The sequence below is a fragment of the Prionailurus viverrinus genome, chromosome C1, assembly GCF_022837055.1.
Source record: "Prionailurus viverrinus isolate Anna chromosome C1, UM_Priviv_1.0, whole genome shotgun sequence".
In the NCBI taxonomy this organism is placed as follows: Eukaryota; Metazoa; Chordata; class Mammalia; order Carnivora; family Felidae; genus Prionailurus; species Prionailurus viverrinus.
In genome coordinates, this window is record NC_062568.1 from 135720871 (window position 1) to 135738712 (window position 17842).

Below are 17842 nucleotides of genomic sequence, written 5' to 3' on the forward strand. Positions count from 1 at the left end.
CAAATTCGTTTCCATACAACACCCAGTGCTCATCCCAAAAGGTGCCCTCCTCAATACCCATCACCCACCCTCCCCTCCCTCCCACCCCGCATCAACCCTCAGTTCTCAGTTTTTAACAGTCTCTTATGCTTTGGCTCTCTCCCACTCTAACCTCTTTTTTTTTTTTTTTTTCCTTCCCCTCCCCCATGGGTTTCTGTTAAGTTTCTCAAGATCCACATAAGAGTGAAACCATATGGTATCTGTCTTTCTCTGTATGGCTTATTTCACTTAGCATCACACTCTCCAGTTCCATCCACGTTGCTACAAAAGGCCATATTTCATTCTTTCTCATTGCCACATAGTATTCCATTGTGTATATAAACCACAACTTCTTTATCCATTCATCAGTTGATGGACATTTAGGCTAAAGGACCTGAATGTGAGATAGGAAACCATCAAAACCCTAGAGGAGAAAGCAGGAAAAGACCTCTCTGACCTCAGCCATAGCAATCTCTTACTCGACACATCCCCAAAGGCAAGGGAATTAAAAGCAAAAATGAATTACTGGGACCTTATGAAGATAAAAAGCTTCTGCACAGCAAAGGAAACAACCAACAAAACTAAAAGGCAACCAACGGAATGGGAAAAGATATTTGCAAATGACATATCAGACAAAGGGCTAGTATCCAAAATCTATAAAGAGCTCACCAAACTCCACACCCGAAAAACAAATAACCCAGTGAAGAAATGAGCAGAAAACATGAATAGACACTTCTCTAAAGAAGACATCCGGATGGCCAACAGGCACGTGAAAAGATGTTTAACGTCGCTCCTTATCAGGGAAATACAAATCAAAACCACACTCAGATATCACCTCACGCCAGTCAGAGTGGCCAAAATGAACAAATCAGGAGACTATAGATGCTGGAGACGATGTGGAGAAACGGGAACCCTCTTGCACTGTTGGTGGGAATGCAAATTGGTGCAGCCACTCTGGAAAGCAGTGTGGAGGTTCCTCAGAAAATTAAAAATAGACCTACCCTATGACCCAGCAATAGCACTGCTAGGAATTTACCCAAGGGATACAGGAGTACTGATGCATAGGGGCACTTGTACCCCAATGTTTATAGCAGCACTCTCAACAATAGCCAAATTGTGGATAGACAACACAATTTAAAAATGAGCAAAGGATTGCAACATTATTTACAGTTACCAAGACATGGAAGTGTCTATTGAAAAATGAATGAATAAAGATAATAGTATATGTATGTGTGTGTATAAACAGGAATTTAAAAAAAAAATTTTTTTAACGTTTATTTATTTTTGAGACAGAGAGAGACAGAGCATGAACAGGGGAGGGGCAGAGAGAGAGGGAGACACAGAATCTGAAACAGGCTCCAGGCTCTGAGCTGTCAGCACAGAGCCTGACGCAGGGCTTGAACTCACGGACCGTGAGATCATGACCTGAGCCGAAGTCGGCCACTTAACCGACGAAGCCACCCAGGCGCCCCTAAACAGGAATATTTTTCAGCTACAGAAAAAGAATGAAATCTTGACATTTACAACAACATGAATGGACCTTGAGGACATTATGCTAAAAGAAACAAATAATAGACAAATACCTTGTGATCTCACTTATAGGTGGAATCTTAAAAAAAAACAACTCATAGATAAAGAGAACAGATTGGTGGTTGTCAGAGGTGGGGAGAGGGAAGGTGAAATGAGATGAAGAGCAGTCAAAAGTTATAAATTCCCAGTTACAATTGAGTCATGGAGATTTAATATACATCATGGTGACCGTAGTTATTGCATATTTAAAAGCTAAGAGAGTAGGTCTTAAGAGTTCTCAACATGAGAAAAATTGTGTAACCATATGGTGACAGATACTAACTAGACTTAGCATGGTGATCATTTCAAAACATAAATAGTGAATCATTACATTCACACAACTGATATATGTCAATTGTGCCTCAATAAATTTTTTTTTTAATGAAAAAAGGAGCTAAATAGACCTTTCTCCAAAGAAGATATACAAATGGACAAGTATATAACAGGACACTCAATATCATTATTAGTCATTAGGGAAATGCAGATCAGTATCATGATGAGATACTGTGTCACACTCACTAAGATAGCTATAATAAAAAGCCGGAAAATAATAAATGTTGGCAAGGAGATCGAGAAACAGCTGCTGTGGAAATTAGTGGTTCCTCAAAAAGTTAAACGTAGAATTATCATGTGACCCACAGTTCATTTTCTAGGTGTATACCCAAAAGAATGGAAAACTGCTATTTAAAACAATCATGTGTACACATATTTGTAGCAACACTGTTCATAAAACGGATATAGCCCAAAGGTGTATCATTGAATGGATAAACAAATTGTGGTATATGCACACAATGAAATATTATTCAGCCACAAAAAGGAATAAAATACTTATACATGCTATACTATGAATGAAACTCCGAAATCTTAAGCTAAGTGAAAGAAGCCAGACACAAAGATCACATATTGTATGATTCCATTTGTATGAAATATCCAGACTAGATAAATCCATAGAGATAGAAGGCAAATTGGTATTTGCCAGAAGGTTTGGGTGGGAAAGGAGTGAGAAACTGCTTGATAGGTAAGAGGTTTTACTTGGACTGATGGAAGTATTTTAGAACTAGATAGAATTGGTAGTTGCACAACACTTTGAAAGTCCTAAATGTCACTGAATTGTTCACTTTTAAAATACTTACTTGGATTTTGCCTCAATAAATTCTATGAAGAAAAAGAGACTGGAAATGAAGGTAGAAGTCTCAAGAAAATAACACACTTAGTTTGAATGGTTGCAGTAGAAGGTGGGAATTCGGGAGAATGTATAACATCCCAGTGCTGGAACCCATTCGTTAAGGTCAGGGTAGGAGCAGAAGCAAGTGAGCTAACTTGTATGAGGAGCCTGAGAAGATTGAGAGCTCCCTCAGGGCTGGGGTTGGGCTTGTTTTTATCAAGAGTTGTGGTTGCATTGAGACAGAAATTGGAAATGTATATGGCATAATAGCTAATGAGGGTGACTCTCCCTCAAGTGAATTTTCAAGAGTGAAGGATTAAGGATGGTCTGCCTATAACTGTTGTACACAATACACTAAATACAATTGGGGGAAAAGTATAAAAATATGAAAAAAATGTACCATGCAAACACTGAGCAGAAGAAAGCTGGAGTGTCTGTATTAATATCACATAAAGTAGACTTCAGAACAAGGAATAGTTCCTAGACCAAAGATTTCCTGGTAGTAGTAGGGTCAGTTCACAAAGACCTAACAATCTTAATTAGGATTGTATATATTTAGGAGTGTATGTTTCCTAACACGTGTGCTCCTAACAACAGAGGAGTGTGAAGCTGAACTGGTAGAACTGAAAGGTGCAGTGGACAAATCCACAGTTGTAGTTGGAGTCTTCAGTACTTCTGTGTCTCAGTAATTGATGAAATGAGTAACTGGAATATCTGTATGGGTGTAGAAGAACTATGCAACATTATCAACTAACTTGACCTACTTGGCATTTATGGAACATTTTACCTAATAACAGCAGAATACATATTATTTTCAAGTTCACGTAGAACATTTACAAAGATAGATCATATTCTGGGCCATAAAATTTAGAGTAAATGGAATCATACTAGGTATCTTCTTTGACTAACAGCATTCAGTTAGAAATTAATAATAGATACCTGGAAAATCCCCCAAATGTTTGGAAGTTAATGCATTTTTATCCATGTGTCAGAAAAATCTCAAAGGAAATAAGAACATATTGAATTAAATGAAAATGAAGACACAACATTATCAAAATTTGTAGGATTCACCTAAAGCAGTATGTAGTGGAAAACTTAGAGCATTGAATGCTTATATTAGGAAAGGAAATAAGTCTCAAGCCAATATTCTAAGGTTAAGAAACTAGACCTAGAAGAGGAAATTCAACCTAAAGCAGGTAGAAAGAATAAGAAATAAAAAGAGTAGAAACCAGTGTAATTGAAAACAGCACAAAACAAAAATAGAGAAAATCCATGAAACCAAATGCTCGTTCTTCAAAATCATTAATAAAGTTGATAAACTTCTTTCTAGACTGATAAACTTTCTCTCTAGACTAAAGAGAGAAGAAACAGTAATCAATGTTAGGGGTAACCTTGACTTCTGACTGATACAGCCAAGTTGTCTTATATTCTGGAGCTGTTCTTCATGGTGTTCTATTTCCTTTAATTAGATTCAGTTAAACAGTTTTAACATCTAGATGACAGGTAATGTGACTTTGTTTTGAGTCCGGAAGCACATAACATAAGTTGTTCCCACTATTAGTAATACCAAGATTGATTACCTTGCTGTTTGGTTACCACAGACTCTCTGCCTTGTAAAGATAAGGTTTCTTCTTTGCGACTATTAAGTAATCTATTGGAAAATACTTTGGTACCAAATAAGTCTCTTGTCCTCTATTCACCTTGTACGTTATAGTTTTAGCATCTACTGACTGAGTTTCCAAAAGGTGATTTTCATATTTTCTCATTTTTTCTATACTTATTAGCTAATGTTCCTCTATAAAGAGACTTTTCTCTTTCTTCCTCTCTAATCTCTTTTACTCATTCACGATGGACTCTTGTATCACTCCAGCTTCATGGACTTGTGTTTAATGTTTCATATAATTTTTAGTGATTTTTAATGCTATTGTTAGAGTGATATGCCATTCTTATTTAGCAATAATATATATACACACACACACATACATACATATATTAAACTTTTTTCAAATGTTTGTTTATTTTTGAAGGAGAGAAAGAGCATGAGTGGGGGACGTGCAGAGAGAGAGGGAGACACAGAATTTGAAGCAGGCTCCCGTCTCTGAGCTGTCAGTACAGAGTCCAACACGGGCTCAAACACTCGAGCTGTGATATCATGACCTGAGCTGAAGTCACATGCTTAACTGAGCCACCCAGGCACCCCTATATATATTAAACTTCTTAGCAGTTTTTAAAAGTTAACTTTATTTTTAATTAATTTTGATCATTGATGTTCTTCGGAAAGCATTTCTGCAGTACATAATTACTGAATGATTATCTTTGACAGGTCATTGATTTCATTTTATGCTGGACTTTGATAGTTTGAACTTGATATTGTTGGTTTTCAGAAATGATCGGGTGAATTTATTACCAAATTTAGCATTTAGTACACTAAATAAAATTTAATATTTAGTATTTAGTAATACTAATTAAATATTGCATATTAAATCATCTATAAGATAAAACCAAAGCATTAAGATTAAACTGTTCCTTTAAGTATTTGTTTTACATGTTTCATGTCAGTTTTTCCAGGAAGCCCATAGAAGTAGAAGTGATCCAATGATATTTCATACAATTGTATGTTTGACTCTGTCCCTTTTGAGTGTAGGGGGGCATGGTGTATTTGTTAAGCAATATATACTGATAACCACTGTCTTTGAGTCTTGCTTGGTCTATTTAAAAGCTTTTTTGGCTTACACATAAGTGCTTATCATTCATTTTATTCTGAGTAAGTAATTTTGTCCAGCAGTCTGTTGGTTAGGATCAAGCATAAACAAGAAGAATTGTAATAGTTAAAGCTGCTGAGTGCTGAAATGACTGCAGTTTGAAGTTCTTGGGACCTTTGTACTAGGAAGTTCTTAAGGGGAAGCTAGAAAAGATTTCTTCTGACATTCCTTCCTTTTGCTGTAATTCTAGAAGAAAGCATGAAAGAATTATGTGATACTTTTAAGAACCTTACTTAAATTGAACACATGAATAAAGGTTAATAAACTAAAGACTACCAGTTTCTCAGTGGAAGTTGTGAAATCTGCACAATTTATTTTAGAGAAAGTATTTGTTCAGCAGCATTAGTAGGAATTACCCGATACCTGATTATCTAGTAGGTTTGTTTTTCTTTATGAATATGAAAGTTAATGTTTAACATCTCTTCCTGCATTCTAAACGTGATTTAGCTCTACTTCAGTGACATTTTAAGAAAAAGCCAATTAATTTGTAATATTTGGTAAGTTTACATAAGTCTAAAAATTCAAATAGAGTAATGACTTTACACATTTAGTAAACTTGTAACACTTTTCATCAGTATGCTTGTAAATCTGGACAAAAGTTTTCTTCCAAAACTAATTGTGACCTTAGTCTAGATTAAATGTTTTACAGTAGTTATCAGCTTAAGTAATAAATGAGCATCCACCATCATGGAAGTAATTGTTTTCTTAACTTTTTTTTCCGCATTAAGAAAAGAATCTTGCAGTTTAAGTGTGTAAATAACCAGAGATAAACTTCCACCTTAAAGGATATATATGATTTCTTAATTTTTTTTTTTAGTTTGTTTTTTTTTTTTTTTGACAGAAAGAGAGAGAGAGAGCGCGCGAGAGAATCCCAGGCAGGCTCTGCACTGTCAGTACAGAACCTGATAGGGCTTAAACTCAGTAACCTTGAGATCATGAACTGAGCCAAAATCAAGAGTTGGACACTTAACCGACTGAGCCCCAGGGATGTATATAACTTTTAAGATGTTGGGAACAAGTCATTTTAAAAGGATACACCAATTATTCAAAAAAATATTCAGTGTGGTAGATCTTTAAATAGTACATCCATATTGCTTGGATTTTTAAAAAAATAACTATTTGGAGCATGTGGTAGAGGAAGTTACAGACTTTTTTGGGATTCATATGCTGAAGCTGAGAGCAAGATACAGATTCTTTTTTAAATTGAAGTACAGTTGACACATTAAGTTAGCTTCAGGTGTACAACCTCATGATTCAGGAATTCTATACATTACAAAACGCTTACCCACAATAAAAGTGTATTACAGTATTATTGACTACATTCCTTATGCTGTACTTTTCATCCCTGTGACTTGTTCATTTTGTAACTGAGAGTTTGTACTGTTTGATCTTCTTTACCTCTGTCACCCATCCCCCACACTCTTCCCTTTGGTAACCACCAGTTCTCTATGAGTCTGTTTCTATGATTTTTTACTTAATTTTTTTCTTTCTGTTTTTGTTTTGTGGTATAGACTCCTACTCTGGACTACTTGCCTTGTGTAATAGTTTTTTCAGGTGCTTTGTAGAAATGTACCATATTTCCATGCTAGTATAAATTGTGGTTATTTTTGAAACAAATAGATTTTATAGGCTGTTTTTGCAGTCTTCAGTTACCACTACCCATGTTAACATAAAGTATATAATAGAGGGGAGTTTTGTTGTTGTTGTTATTTAATCAGAATGTAGTTGGCATTAGTGTCAATAGTACATGATGATTCAACAGTTCCATACATTATGAAATGCTCACTACAATAAGTGTAGTTATCTGTCACCATGCAAAGTTACAATATTATTATTGACTATATTCCCTGTGCTGTACTTTTCGTGTTGTTGTTTTTTAAACCAAGAGTTGACTAATTTATTCAGCAAATATTGTTTGCTCACCTATTATAAAAAGCACAGTTTAGTTCTGACAATGCAGTAGCACATCAGCCAAACTTGCTGTCATTGATTGTATATATAGAGGTAGATATTTTAGAAATTAGTTACAGGTACACCTGGCTGGCTCAGTGGGTTAAGTGTCTAACTTCAGCACAGGTCATGATCTCACGGCTCTTGAGGTCAAGCCCCACTTTGGGCTCTGTGCTAACAGCTCAGAGCCTGAAGCCTGCTTTGGATTCTGTGTCTCCCTCTCTCTGCCCCTTCCCTCCTCATGCTCTGTCTGTCTCTCTCTCTCAAAAATAAACAATAAAAAAAATACACAGTTAATTATTTAATTAAAGTTGTGATAAAAACTACAAAAAAGAATACAGAGTTCCATGAAGCGTGTGGGTTCCTAAATAGAACATATAATGAACAGGTTTTGAACTCAGTTGCTTGATTTATAATTAAATTCAGGTGATATTTGATATATCTGTGTAGACCTTTTTCCAATTTGGATTTTTTTTCATAATATAAGAAACCACTCCACTAAACACAAATTTTTGCTTTTCACTGTATCACTCACATAGTCTTCAAACATTGAATGTGAGAATTCATTTTTTTGTTTTACTCAAGACACAAACAAAAAAGATTACCAAGCGTTTTCCGACTCACTTTTGTAATTTTTGTAATGCCAAAAAAGCATATGGAGTTGAAAAACAGAGGCTTCACTTACTAAACAAAATTCTATTTCATTGGAGTGGTATTGCTGGTGTCACAGAAACATTGAGATTTCATTGACAAAGGTGAACTTGATGTTAAATGTAGAGAAGTCATTCATTTTTTGTTTTAATTTTTTTTAAGTTTATTTATTTTGCAAGAGACAGCATGAGTGGCAGGAGGTTGGGGGGGCAGAGAGAGAGGGAGAGAGAAAATTTCAAGCAGGCTCCACAGTGCCAGCACAGAGCCTGACACGAGGCTTAAGCTAATGAAACTGCGAGATCATGACCTGAGCTGAAACCAAGAGTCGGACACTTAACTGACTGAGCCACCCAGGTGCCCTGAGAAGTCATTCATTATTTATAGACTTTTAAATAAATTGTCGCTTGCTGACTTACCAGCCATCATAACTGTAGCAGTTTTCATTTGATAAACCATATATTTGTCCAGGTTACGAATGTGAATATGAAATACACTTTTCTAAGAATTTTTTATTTTTTATTTTTTTTAAGATTTTTTGAATGATTTTAATTTATTTTGAGGGAGAGAGAGAATGTGAGTGGGGGAGGAGCAAAGGGAGAGAGAGAATCCTAAGCAGGTTCTGTGCTTTTTATTGCAGAGTCTGACAGGGGCCTCAATCCTGTGAGATCATGGCCCCAGCCCGTATCAAGAGTCGGTTGCTTAACTAACTAAGCCACCCATGCCCCCGTAAGAATTTGTTATAAGAACCTTATGTGAGATGTTTACATTATTTTTAGATGCTTATATATTTTTAAATGTTTATTTATTTATTTACAGAGATAAGAGCGGGGGAAGGCCAGAGAGAGGGAGGGAGGGAGAGAGAATCCCAAATAGGCTCCATGCTCAGTGCAGACCCCATTGCTGGCCTTGATCCCACAACTCGTGAGATCATGACCTGAGCGGAAATCAGGAGTTGGACACTTAACCAACTAAGCCACCCAGGTGCCCCAAGATGCTTATATTTAAAAAAAAAAAAAAAAAAAAAAAAAATTTTTTTTTAACGTTTATTTATTTTTGAGACAGAGAGAGACAGAGCATGAACGGGGGAGGGTTACAGAGAGAGGGAGACACAGAATCTGAAACAGGCTCCAGGCTCTGAGCTGTCAGCACAGAGCCCGATGCGGGGCTCGAACCCACGGACCATGAGATCATGACCTGAGCCGAAGTCGGACGCTTAACCGACCGAGCCACCCAGGCGCCCCAAGATACTTATATTTTTAATACTATACCGTTAATTCTTAGAACAGTACATATTAGGGGCGCCTGGATGGCGCAGTCGGTTAAGCGTCCGACTTCAGCCAGGTCACGATCTCGCGGTCTGTGAGTTTGAGCCCCGCGTCGGGCTCTGGGCTGATGGCTCAGAGCCTGGAGCCTGTTTGCGATTCTGTGTCTCCCTCTCTCTCTGCCCCTCTCCCATTCATGCTCTCTCTCTGTCCCAAAAATAAATAAAAAACGTTGGAAAAAAAAAAAAAAAAAGAACAGTACATATTAAAACAGTATATTAATTGCCTTAATAATATTTCATCCCTCATGTGGCTTAAAGATTAAGAACATGGGCTCTGTAGTCCATACTCCCAAGTAACAGAACTGCCAATTGCTGTGTGACTTTTTAGTTTCCTTATTAGGAAAGTAGAGGTTGTAGTGAAAGTTAGGTGAGAATACAATGCACTTAAGGTGTGCCTGCCGCTTAATGAACACTCAGTAGATACAAGTCACTATCATCTTTGTTGTTACCATAAACTTTAAAACCAGGTTTATAGTGAGTGGAAGAGGAACATTTTAAAACAGAACAGCTGTATCAGAAATGGTCAAGGTTTGGACACAGTATGATAGGTGCTGTTAAACCTCTGAGCTTGGCTTTGATGTTTCTCTTCCTTCCTCTCAAAAGTTGATCATTCTTTTCCTGATCTCAAGTCAACTTCATGAAAGTCCAGTTTTTGTTTTGGTTTATATTTAAGTTTTTGCTGTTATGTTGTTGGTTTTAGGATTTTAGTTTTTTGTTTTTTCTTTGTCTATTTGGTCTGGAAAAATTATAGAATGAGGTAGACCAGCCATGCTCAGTTCTCCTAAATAGACATGGAACTAGGAAGTTTTGCCTCACAGTGTTCACCTGTTTCACAGCCTCTACCCCTCATGGCACTTGTCCTGGTAAGGAAGTGACAATACCCACCTTTGCTGCAGTTTTTTTTTTTTTTTTCAGGCTTTGTAGTGCCAGTCACCTTTCCTGACATCTCCTTTTCCAGTGTGAGTGAGTTAAAAGGCTTCAACAAACAAACCTCTGTTTTATAAATAACATTTTCTTTTTTCCTGTGTAAAATGAAAAAAAAAAAAAAACAAACAAACACTGAAACAGGTAGTTTACAGTCCACAGCAGCATATGTTAACATTGCCACTGTGATGCCAGTTCTTCCACTCACTGGTTGTGTATACTTAATCAGGGTACTTCTTTAGTTCTGTGTATAATAGAGGCTTGCTGAGACTTAAGGAAGTTGATACTCTACAGTAATACCTGGCACATAATGAGTGCTCAATGGTACCTATTATTAGGATTAATGTTAACATTATTCCATTATTCTACCAGCTTGCTTGAGAAATGTCATAGGCTGTTAGTAATAAAAACCAAAACTTACAGGTAAATCTGACTTGGCAAAATTTTTAGTAGACTAAACACTGACATAAGTATCACTTTCCTGACCATATTTAGATCTGCAAAGATTTGAAACAAGAAGAAATAAATTTGAACCAAAAAAAATTGGAAATGGTAGAAATAACAACCAAAAAAGAGTTAAATTGCAGAAGCTATAATGGGTCGAATTTGAAATGGACCAAAACCCAAAGAACAATAAAACTTCTAAATCAATATATTTAATCTTATTTGTAAAATTTACCCTATATTACTCAAGGTTCTCCAGAGAAACAATCAGTAAGACACATACATAGTTTTATTGAGAATAATTGACTCATGTCATTATGAAGGATAATAAGTCCCATGATCTACCCTCTGTAGGAAAGCTAGTGGTGTAATTCTAGTTCAAGTTCAAAGGCCTAAGAGCCAGGGAAGCTGATGGTGTGAATTCCAGTCCAAGGGTAGGAGAAAACCGATTTCCCAGCTCAGGCAGGCAGCAAGGGAATGTATCTTCCACTTTTTGTTCTGTTCAGGCCCTCAGTGGATTGGATGATGCCCAATGACATTGGGAGGGCAATGTACTAAGTATTCTGGAAGCACCCTCAGAAACACCCAGAAGTAATGTTTTAATCTGGACCCCGTGGCCTAGTCAAGTTGACACAAAAGATTAACCATGGTAAGTCCAACCCTTGTCAACTTCACAACCATGTGCATCTCCTTAAACCATACTTATTTACATAAAGACAGCAACAAGGTCATAATTCTGCCTAACATGATACGGTTATCCTGTGCGCAACTGAAAATGCACTAACACCTTCCCCTGAAAAGAAGTTAATGTCTTTCAGTAATGTTTTCCCTTCTTGATATCCTATAACTTAAATACTCTGATGTAAAATTAACAATAAATACTTTGATATAAAGTCCCTGCATCTTATATGATAAGAAAATAAAAGAGGAAAGAAAACACATATTCTTTGCAAAATTAGAAGGAAGTACTCTTGACAATAACAGTCCTCATTTCTGTCATGTGATTGTAGCTTATATTTATAACTGTCTTCTACCCACTCTGTATTCCCTTCACTTTCAACAAGCACTTCAGCTGGTCATGATTTTTTGCCTGGTGAGGTAATCCAGACCTTGATTCCTGAAGGGTCTGGGCCATTAGTAATCCTTCCTGGTTTTGCATTGACCTTAATCACAGGGTGTGGTAATACTAAGAGACTCTCTAAAGGACCTTCTTGTGTTCCAGACAGTTTTGTTTCCACCTCTTGATTCCTGGATTTGTGAATCCTGATTGTGGAAGAAAAAGCACCACATAGTGGATTCAGAGCACATTCATCATTCTGGAGAACCTTGCCCCAGCCCTGCAAGATACTGCCATTTAGCTGGCACTGTCATTTAGTCTTCAAAAGGTCATTCCACCGTTTTGTCAACCCAGCTGCTTCAGAATGTTAGAAAACGTGTCAAGACTAGTGAATTCCATGAGCATGGGCCCATGCTTTGTAGAATACTATGATGATGGGTAAGGCATTCTGTAAGTCCATAGGTGATAGTTTTGATAAAAGCATTGTGACAAGTGCAGGGAGGGCAAATTCATATCTGGAGTAAGTGTCTATTCCAATAAGAACAATGCTGCCCCTTTCATGATAAAAGCAGTCCAGTGTAAGTAACCTGCCTGCCACCAGATAGCTGGCAAGTTACCCCAGTGAATGGTGTCATATCAGAGGCTCAGTGTTGGTCTTTGCTCTTGGCAGAGTGGACTCTCATCAGTGACCATAACCTTGGTGAATGGAAGTCTGTGTTGCTGAGATGCATAACCTCCATCCCTCCCACCATGGCTGCTATGTTCATAAGCCTATTGGACAATGTTGGGTGGCTGAGGAAAGAGGCTGACTGGTAACCACCGAATGGGTCATCTTATCCAATTAATTTTTAAAATTCTCTGCTGAGGTCACCCTTTGGTGAGCATTCACAGGGGAAACAAATAAATGTCTTTTTGTTTTTTAGCCCATTGAAAGAGGTCTGTCTATATCTTCCCCAGATTTGTTACCAATTTTCCCTTCCTCTAATTAAACTAAGGCACGTCTGGCATTTCCAGTTCATTCGCTGTGAGCCACCTTTTGGTCCATTTTTCAGCCAACCAAACAAATGCCAGAACTTTTTCTAACTCCCTAAGCTGCAACAATAAATGAAGAGCCTATATGAATATTAAGAATGATTCCAATGAAAGTACTTTTTGTCCGATAAAAATGCATATGACTATAAGTGGACAGGAATAATTGCCATATAGGAAGTTGATAATTGGGTGAAATTAACTTAGTGGTGTTAGGTTCATTCTGAATATTTTTTTTTAAGTATATCAATGCTTGTATAATTTTCATTAACATATTTGTATTAATAGACACGGAATCAAAACTTCCTCAAGCTCCAAACAATAGGGTCAGAAAACATCTACTTGGTGCAGGTGGTAGAATTGTAAAAATGCCCGTGTTTATTATAATTTACTATGGTATGTAACACAAAATATTGAATAATGCTGTAAGTGCTACAATAGTTAGGAGGGAATTTATGTGGGGCGCCTGGGTGGCTCAGTTCCTTGAGTGTCCGACTTCGGCTCAGGTCATGATCTCCTGGTTTGTTAATTCCAGCCCCATGTTGGGCTCTATGCTGGTAGCTCAGAGCCTGGAGCCTGCTTCGGATTTTGTGTCTCCTCCTCTCTCTGCCCCTCCCATGCTCATGCTTCTGCTCTGTCTCTGAATAATAAATAAACGTTGAAAAAAAATTTTTTTAAGGGAATTTATTTAAGAATATAGCAGTAGTTCAGAGAAAGGGCATGAATAAAAACAATGACAATGAAGATGGAGAGGAGCAAGCAAATTCAAGAGATACCTGGAAGAAAAGGTTTGGGTATGTTATGGGTTGACTAGAAGAGGGAAAGTTTTGGCTTGGCCAATTGTTAGATGGTGGGATCCTTAGCAGAAATAGTATATACACGAGGAGGAAAAGATGGGGAGTTGACTTGTAACATGTTGAATGTGAGGTGAATATGCAGGCAACCAGACAGAAAACCAGTAGCTAGTTGTAAATACGGATCTATAGCTTAGTAGAAAGATCTGGGCTGAAAATACAGATTTGAGTTTATATACTCTGTGTATCTATGTGTGTACTGTCCCTAGAGTTTCATCATATTCTCCTTCTTACCTTCTCTCTCTCCTTCTACTTTCCCCTTTTTACTGTTATATAGATTTTCCTTGGCAAGTTCATCCACTGCCTATACTGACTACATAGAGATAACAGCTAATACTGCCTATACATACAGACTATATTGGATAGCGGATTAAATCACATAGGATGAATCTACAAAATAAGAAAACAGAAAGATTAAGAGAAAACACAATATTGAAACCCTGGGGACTGATAGACACATACACATATACATGTACATATAATCGTACATACCTGTATGAAGTAGCAGAATTGGCAGAGGCAACAGAGAAGATAGGCAGTAGAACTATGGAGGAGTAGCACCTCAAAATTGAAAAAGTTTTGGGGCGCCTGGGTGGCGCAGTCGGTTAAGCGTCTGACTTCAGCCAGGTCACGATCTCGCGGTCCGTGAGTTAGAGCCCCGCGTCGGGCTCTGGGCTGATGGTTCGGAGCCTGGAGCCTGTTTCCGATTCTGTGTCTCCCTCTCTCTCTCTGCCCCTCCCCCGTTCATGCTGTGTCTCTCTCTGTCCCAAAAATAAATAAACGTTGAAAAAAAAAAATTAAAAAAAAAAGAAAAAGTTTTAAGAATGGTCAGTCAAATTCAGTAGACTATCCAGTGAAGGTAAGAGCTGAATAAAAGGGCTTTCCATTGAGTTTTTTATACCATTACTGGGTATTGATGTTGTTAGTGATTGGAACAGTTTCAGTACAGGATGAGAACTAAAGCTAGTTTACAGTGGATTAAGAAACAACCCTGAACTCAAAGGGAAATATGAAAGGAGAAATAAGATGTGTAAACTATGGAATTTAGAATTTATTCCTTGAACAATAGAAGATAATTCGATGTTTTATAAATTTTATTGATAAAAATGTGTCCCCAATGTTAGTATAGTTTTTTTTGTGCTTAGTTATATCAATTGGTTTATACCAGAGCAGTGATTTCATTCTCATATAGATCATTTGGGTTTGATGTTTTCCTGGGTATCTCCTAATATAAAATTGTGGCAAACAAACCCGAACTACAGTTGTCAGGGCTTTAGATTAAGGCAAAAAATTCTAGTATTACTCATGAAATAACCATGATCTCATTAAACAAAAAATATGGTGCTTCCAGTTTGGATGTGGTCATTACAAAAGAGTGCCTTTTCCCTATTTAGCAAGGTAAGTATTTACTAAAGTGATAATACCTGCCACACATGTACTCCTTACATAGAAATACTGTTTTAATGGTGCCACAAAATTACTAGAAGAAACAATGTGTAATACATTGAATTAAAAAGTCCTCATTTTGTTTAGTAAGTGAACTATTAATTTTTAAAAATCATCTTTTTGGGTAACTGGAGAAAGCGAATATCACGTTTTAATTAAGCATTTACTAGTTTTAAAATAAAGTTTTAATTTGACATCTGTCTTATTCCTAATATATTGAAGAGTGAAAGGAACTAATCTTTACTCAAGCTAGTTCAATAGGAGGTGGTTCTCTGTGACTCTTTTTTGGGATTTTCTTTTTCTTTACTGTGTAAATTAAATGGGAAATAATAGTTTCTTTTAGGAAGTCTTACATAATGGTGAATTATATGTCTTTTGCTTTTTAAAACAGCATTTTATAGAAACTAGTTTAAAAAGCGATTTCTTAAATGGCTGCATTGGTGTTCACATTAAAAAGCAAGAAGGGAAATGGAAAGGTTTCATGCTTCCATGGTTAATTTCCTTGTGCAGCAACTCCTTTCTCTGTTTCTAGCAGTGATTTTCATGCATATCCTTAAAGAGATCTACATTTCTAAGAGCAAATACATTTTTATTCTGTTGCAATTTAGGATGGTTCATATTACTATGGATGCCTTATTTTTATTTCTGTTACATTAAAAGAGAATTTTCAGTTAAATATTTACTTTTTTTTATACTGTGTACTTCTGTAGCATGTAACAGTGCTGTCCCATAGCAATATAATGTGAGCCACATATGCATTTTAAAATGCCATTTTAAAATGAGTACTTAATAATTATAGATGAAATTAATATTCTTAAACTCTGTATGTAAAATATTATTTCAACCTTTAACCAATATAAAAATGCTTAATGAGGTGATTTTGCCTTTTTATTTCATATTAAGTCTTAAAATTCAGTTTGTATTTTACATCCTTTCTCAGTATGGACTAGCCACATCCTTTCTCAGTATGGACTATTTCAACCCACATTTCAAGTGCTCGGTAGCCACATGTGGCTAATGGCTACCCTACTGTACAGAGCAAATTCTTAGTATTAGTATTAGAGTCAGAACAAATTCTTAGTATTTGGATGGATGGGAAAATAAAAGGAGACATTTATCTTCCATGAATTAGATTTGTTTAGTATAATATAATTTAGTATAATTTGTTTAGTATAGTTACCAACACAAAATAATGTGATCGTCTTTATAGATACCAAGCCTGGACTTTTTTATTCCTTGGAAAATCATTTGGAGGAGATAAGCTGGAAGTAGTGGGTAGATGGAACTTTTACATTTGGTTACCCTTAATAACTGTATTGTGTAATTGCATTTATTTTTATTGTATGTATATGTTCATACTTCTGTGGAATTTCATCATACGTCTATAACTTGTAGCATAAATGCAATTCCAACTACAATGAAGATTTTGTGCTGCAACTAGAGAAGGAATTGGTCCAAGCTCGTCTGAGTGAAGCTGAGTCTCAGTGTGCACTAAAGGAGATGCAGGATAAAGTCCTGGATATAGAGAAGGTGAGAACAATATAAATAGTGTCACTCCCAAATTAGAGGGGACATGTGATAAGATGAATTTATTGAGCAGTTAAATTGGACTTGGTGTTTTCATACATTGGAAACCTTACATACTAGTTACTAAGAGAGGAAAGGACAAAGAAAATGAGATTCTCAGTTATTCTTTGTTGTTGCCATACTACTCAAAGCCCCTTTTTTTTAAGGATTAAAAAAGCAAAACAAAAAACATTAGAGCCCTTTTAGAGGAAGACAAGCAGGGTAATGTTGATATGAATAATACTTAAACGTTGAAGAAGAGAAACTTAGGGAATACATATTAATGGTTGTCTTCAAATATTATAATATCTTCATCTAGTGGGATATGACTAATACATAAATGTGTCAGAGAAAATTTCATCTGCGTGTAACTGTTAAAACTTTGCTAGTTATGGGGCGCCTGGGTGGCACAGTCGGTTAAGCGTCCGACTTCAGCCAGGTCATGATCTTGCGGTCCATGAGTTCTAGCCCCGCGTCGGGCTCTGGGCTGATGGCTCGGAGCCTGGAGCCTGCTTCCGATTCTGTGTCTCCCTCTCTCTCTGCCCCTCCCCCGTTCATGCTCTGTCTCTCTCTGTCCCAAAAATAAATAAAAAAAAAAAAAACGTTGAAAAAAAAATTTAAAAAAAAAACACAAAAAACTTTGCTAGCTACATAAGCCACCTCAGGATATGTAGGAAGATCTTAGCCCAAGGCATACTTAGGGAAGCTAATTTACTTCTTTTCAGGATTACTAAAGAATTTTAAGGATTAGATAAGTTAGTAGAAATAGAAATGCTTTTAGATTTCTTGTAACTCTCAGACTTGAGAGTCTGTGTTCCAGATCACAAACTCTGAATCTCTTTTTTGTCCTCTATGAAATCATTGATGGCTTGGGCTCTATGTTAAGTGTTCTTTTTATCTTTATAGTATCTAGCTATGTGAATAAAAGCCTGAGCGCTTGGGTGGCTCAGTCAGTTAAGTGTCTAACTCTTGGTTTCTGCTCAGGTCATGATCTCACTGTTTGTGAGTTCGATCCCTGCATTGGGCTTTCTGCTGACACAGAGGCTTCTTGGGATTCTCTGCATCCCTCTCTCTCTGCCCCTT

At 36.7% G+C, this 17842-nt stretch overlaps 1 protein-coding gene across 12 annotated transcripts in view; it reads left to right on the plus strand.

The window, feature by feature from the left end:
• The window catches only part of EVI5 (ecotropic viral integration site 5), a 259537-nt gene that overhangs the window by 127935 nt on the left and 113760 nt on the right, over positions 1-17842 (plus strand). For all 12 annotated transcript variants that reach the window (XR_007154737.1, XM_047870640.1, XM_047870636.1 and 9 more), the window contains one exon: positions 16589-16723. Coding sequence is in view for 11 of the 12 variants with exons in the window: in XM_047870640.1 (XP_047726596.1) it covers positions 16589-16723 (135 nt within the window). In the remaining variant the exon portion in view is untranslated. The remainder of the gene's footprint in view (positions 1-16588; positions 16724-17842) is intronic.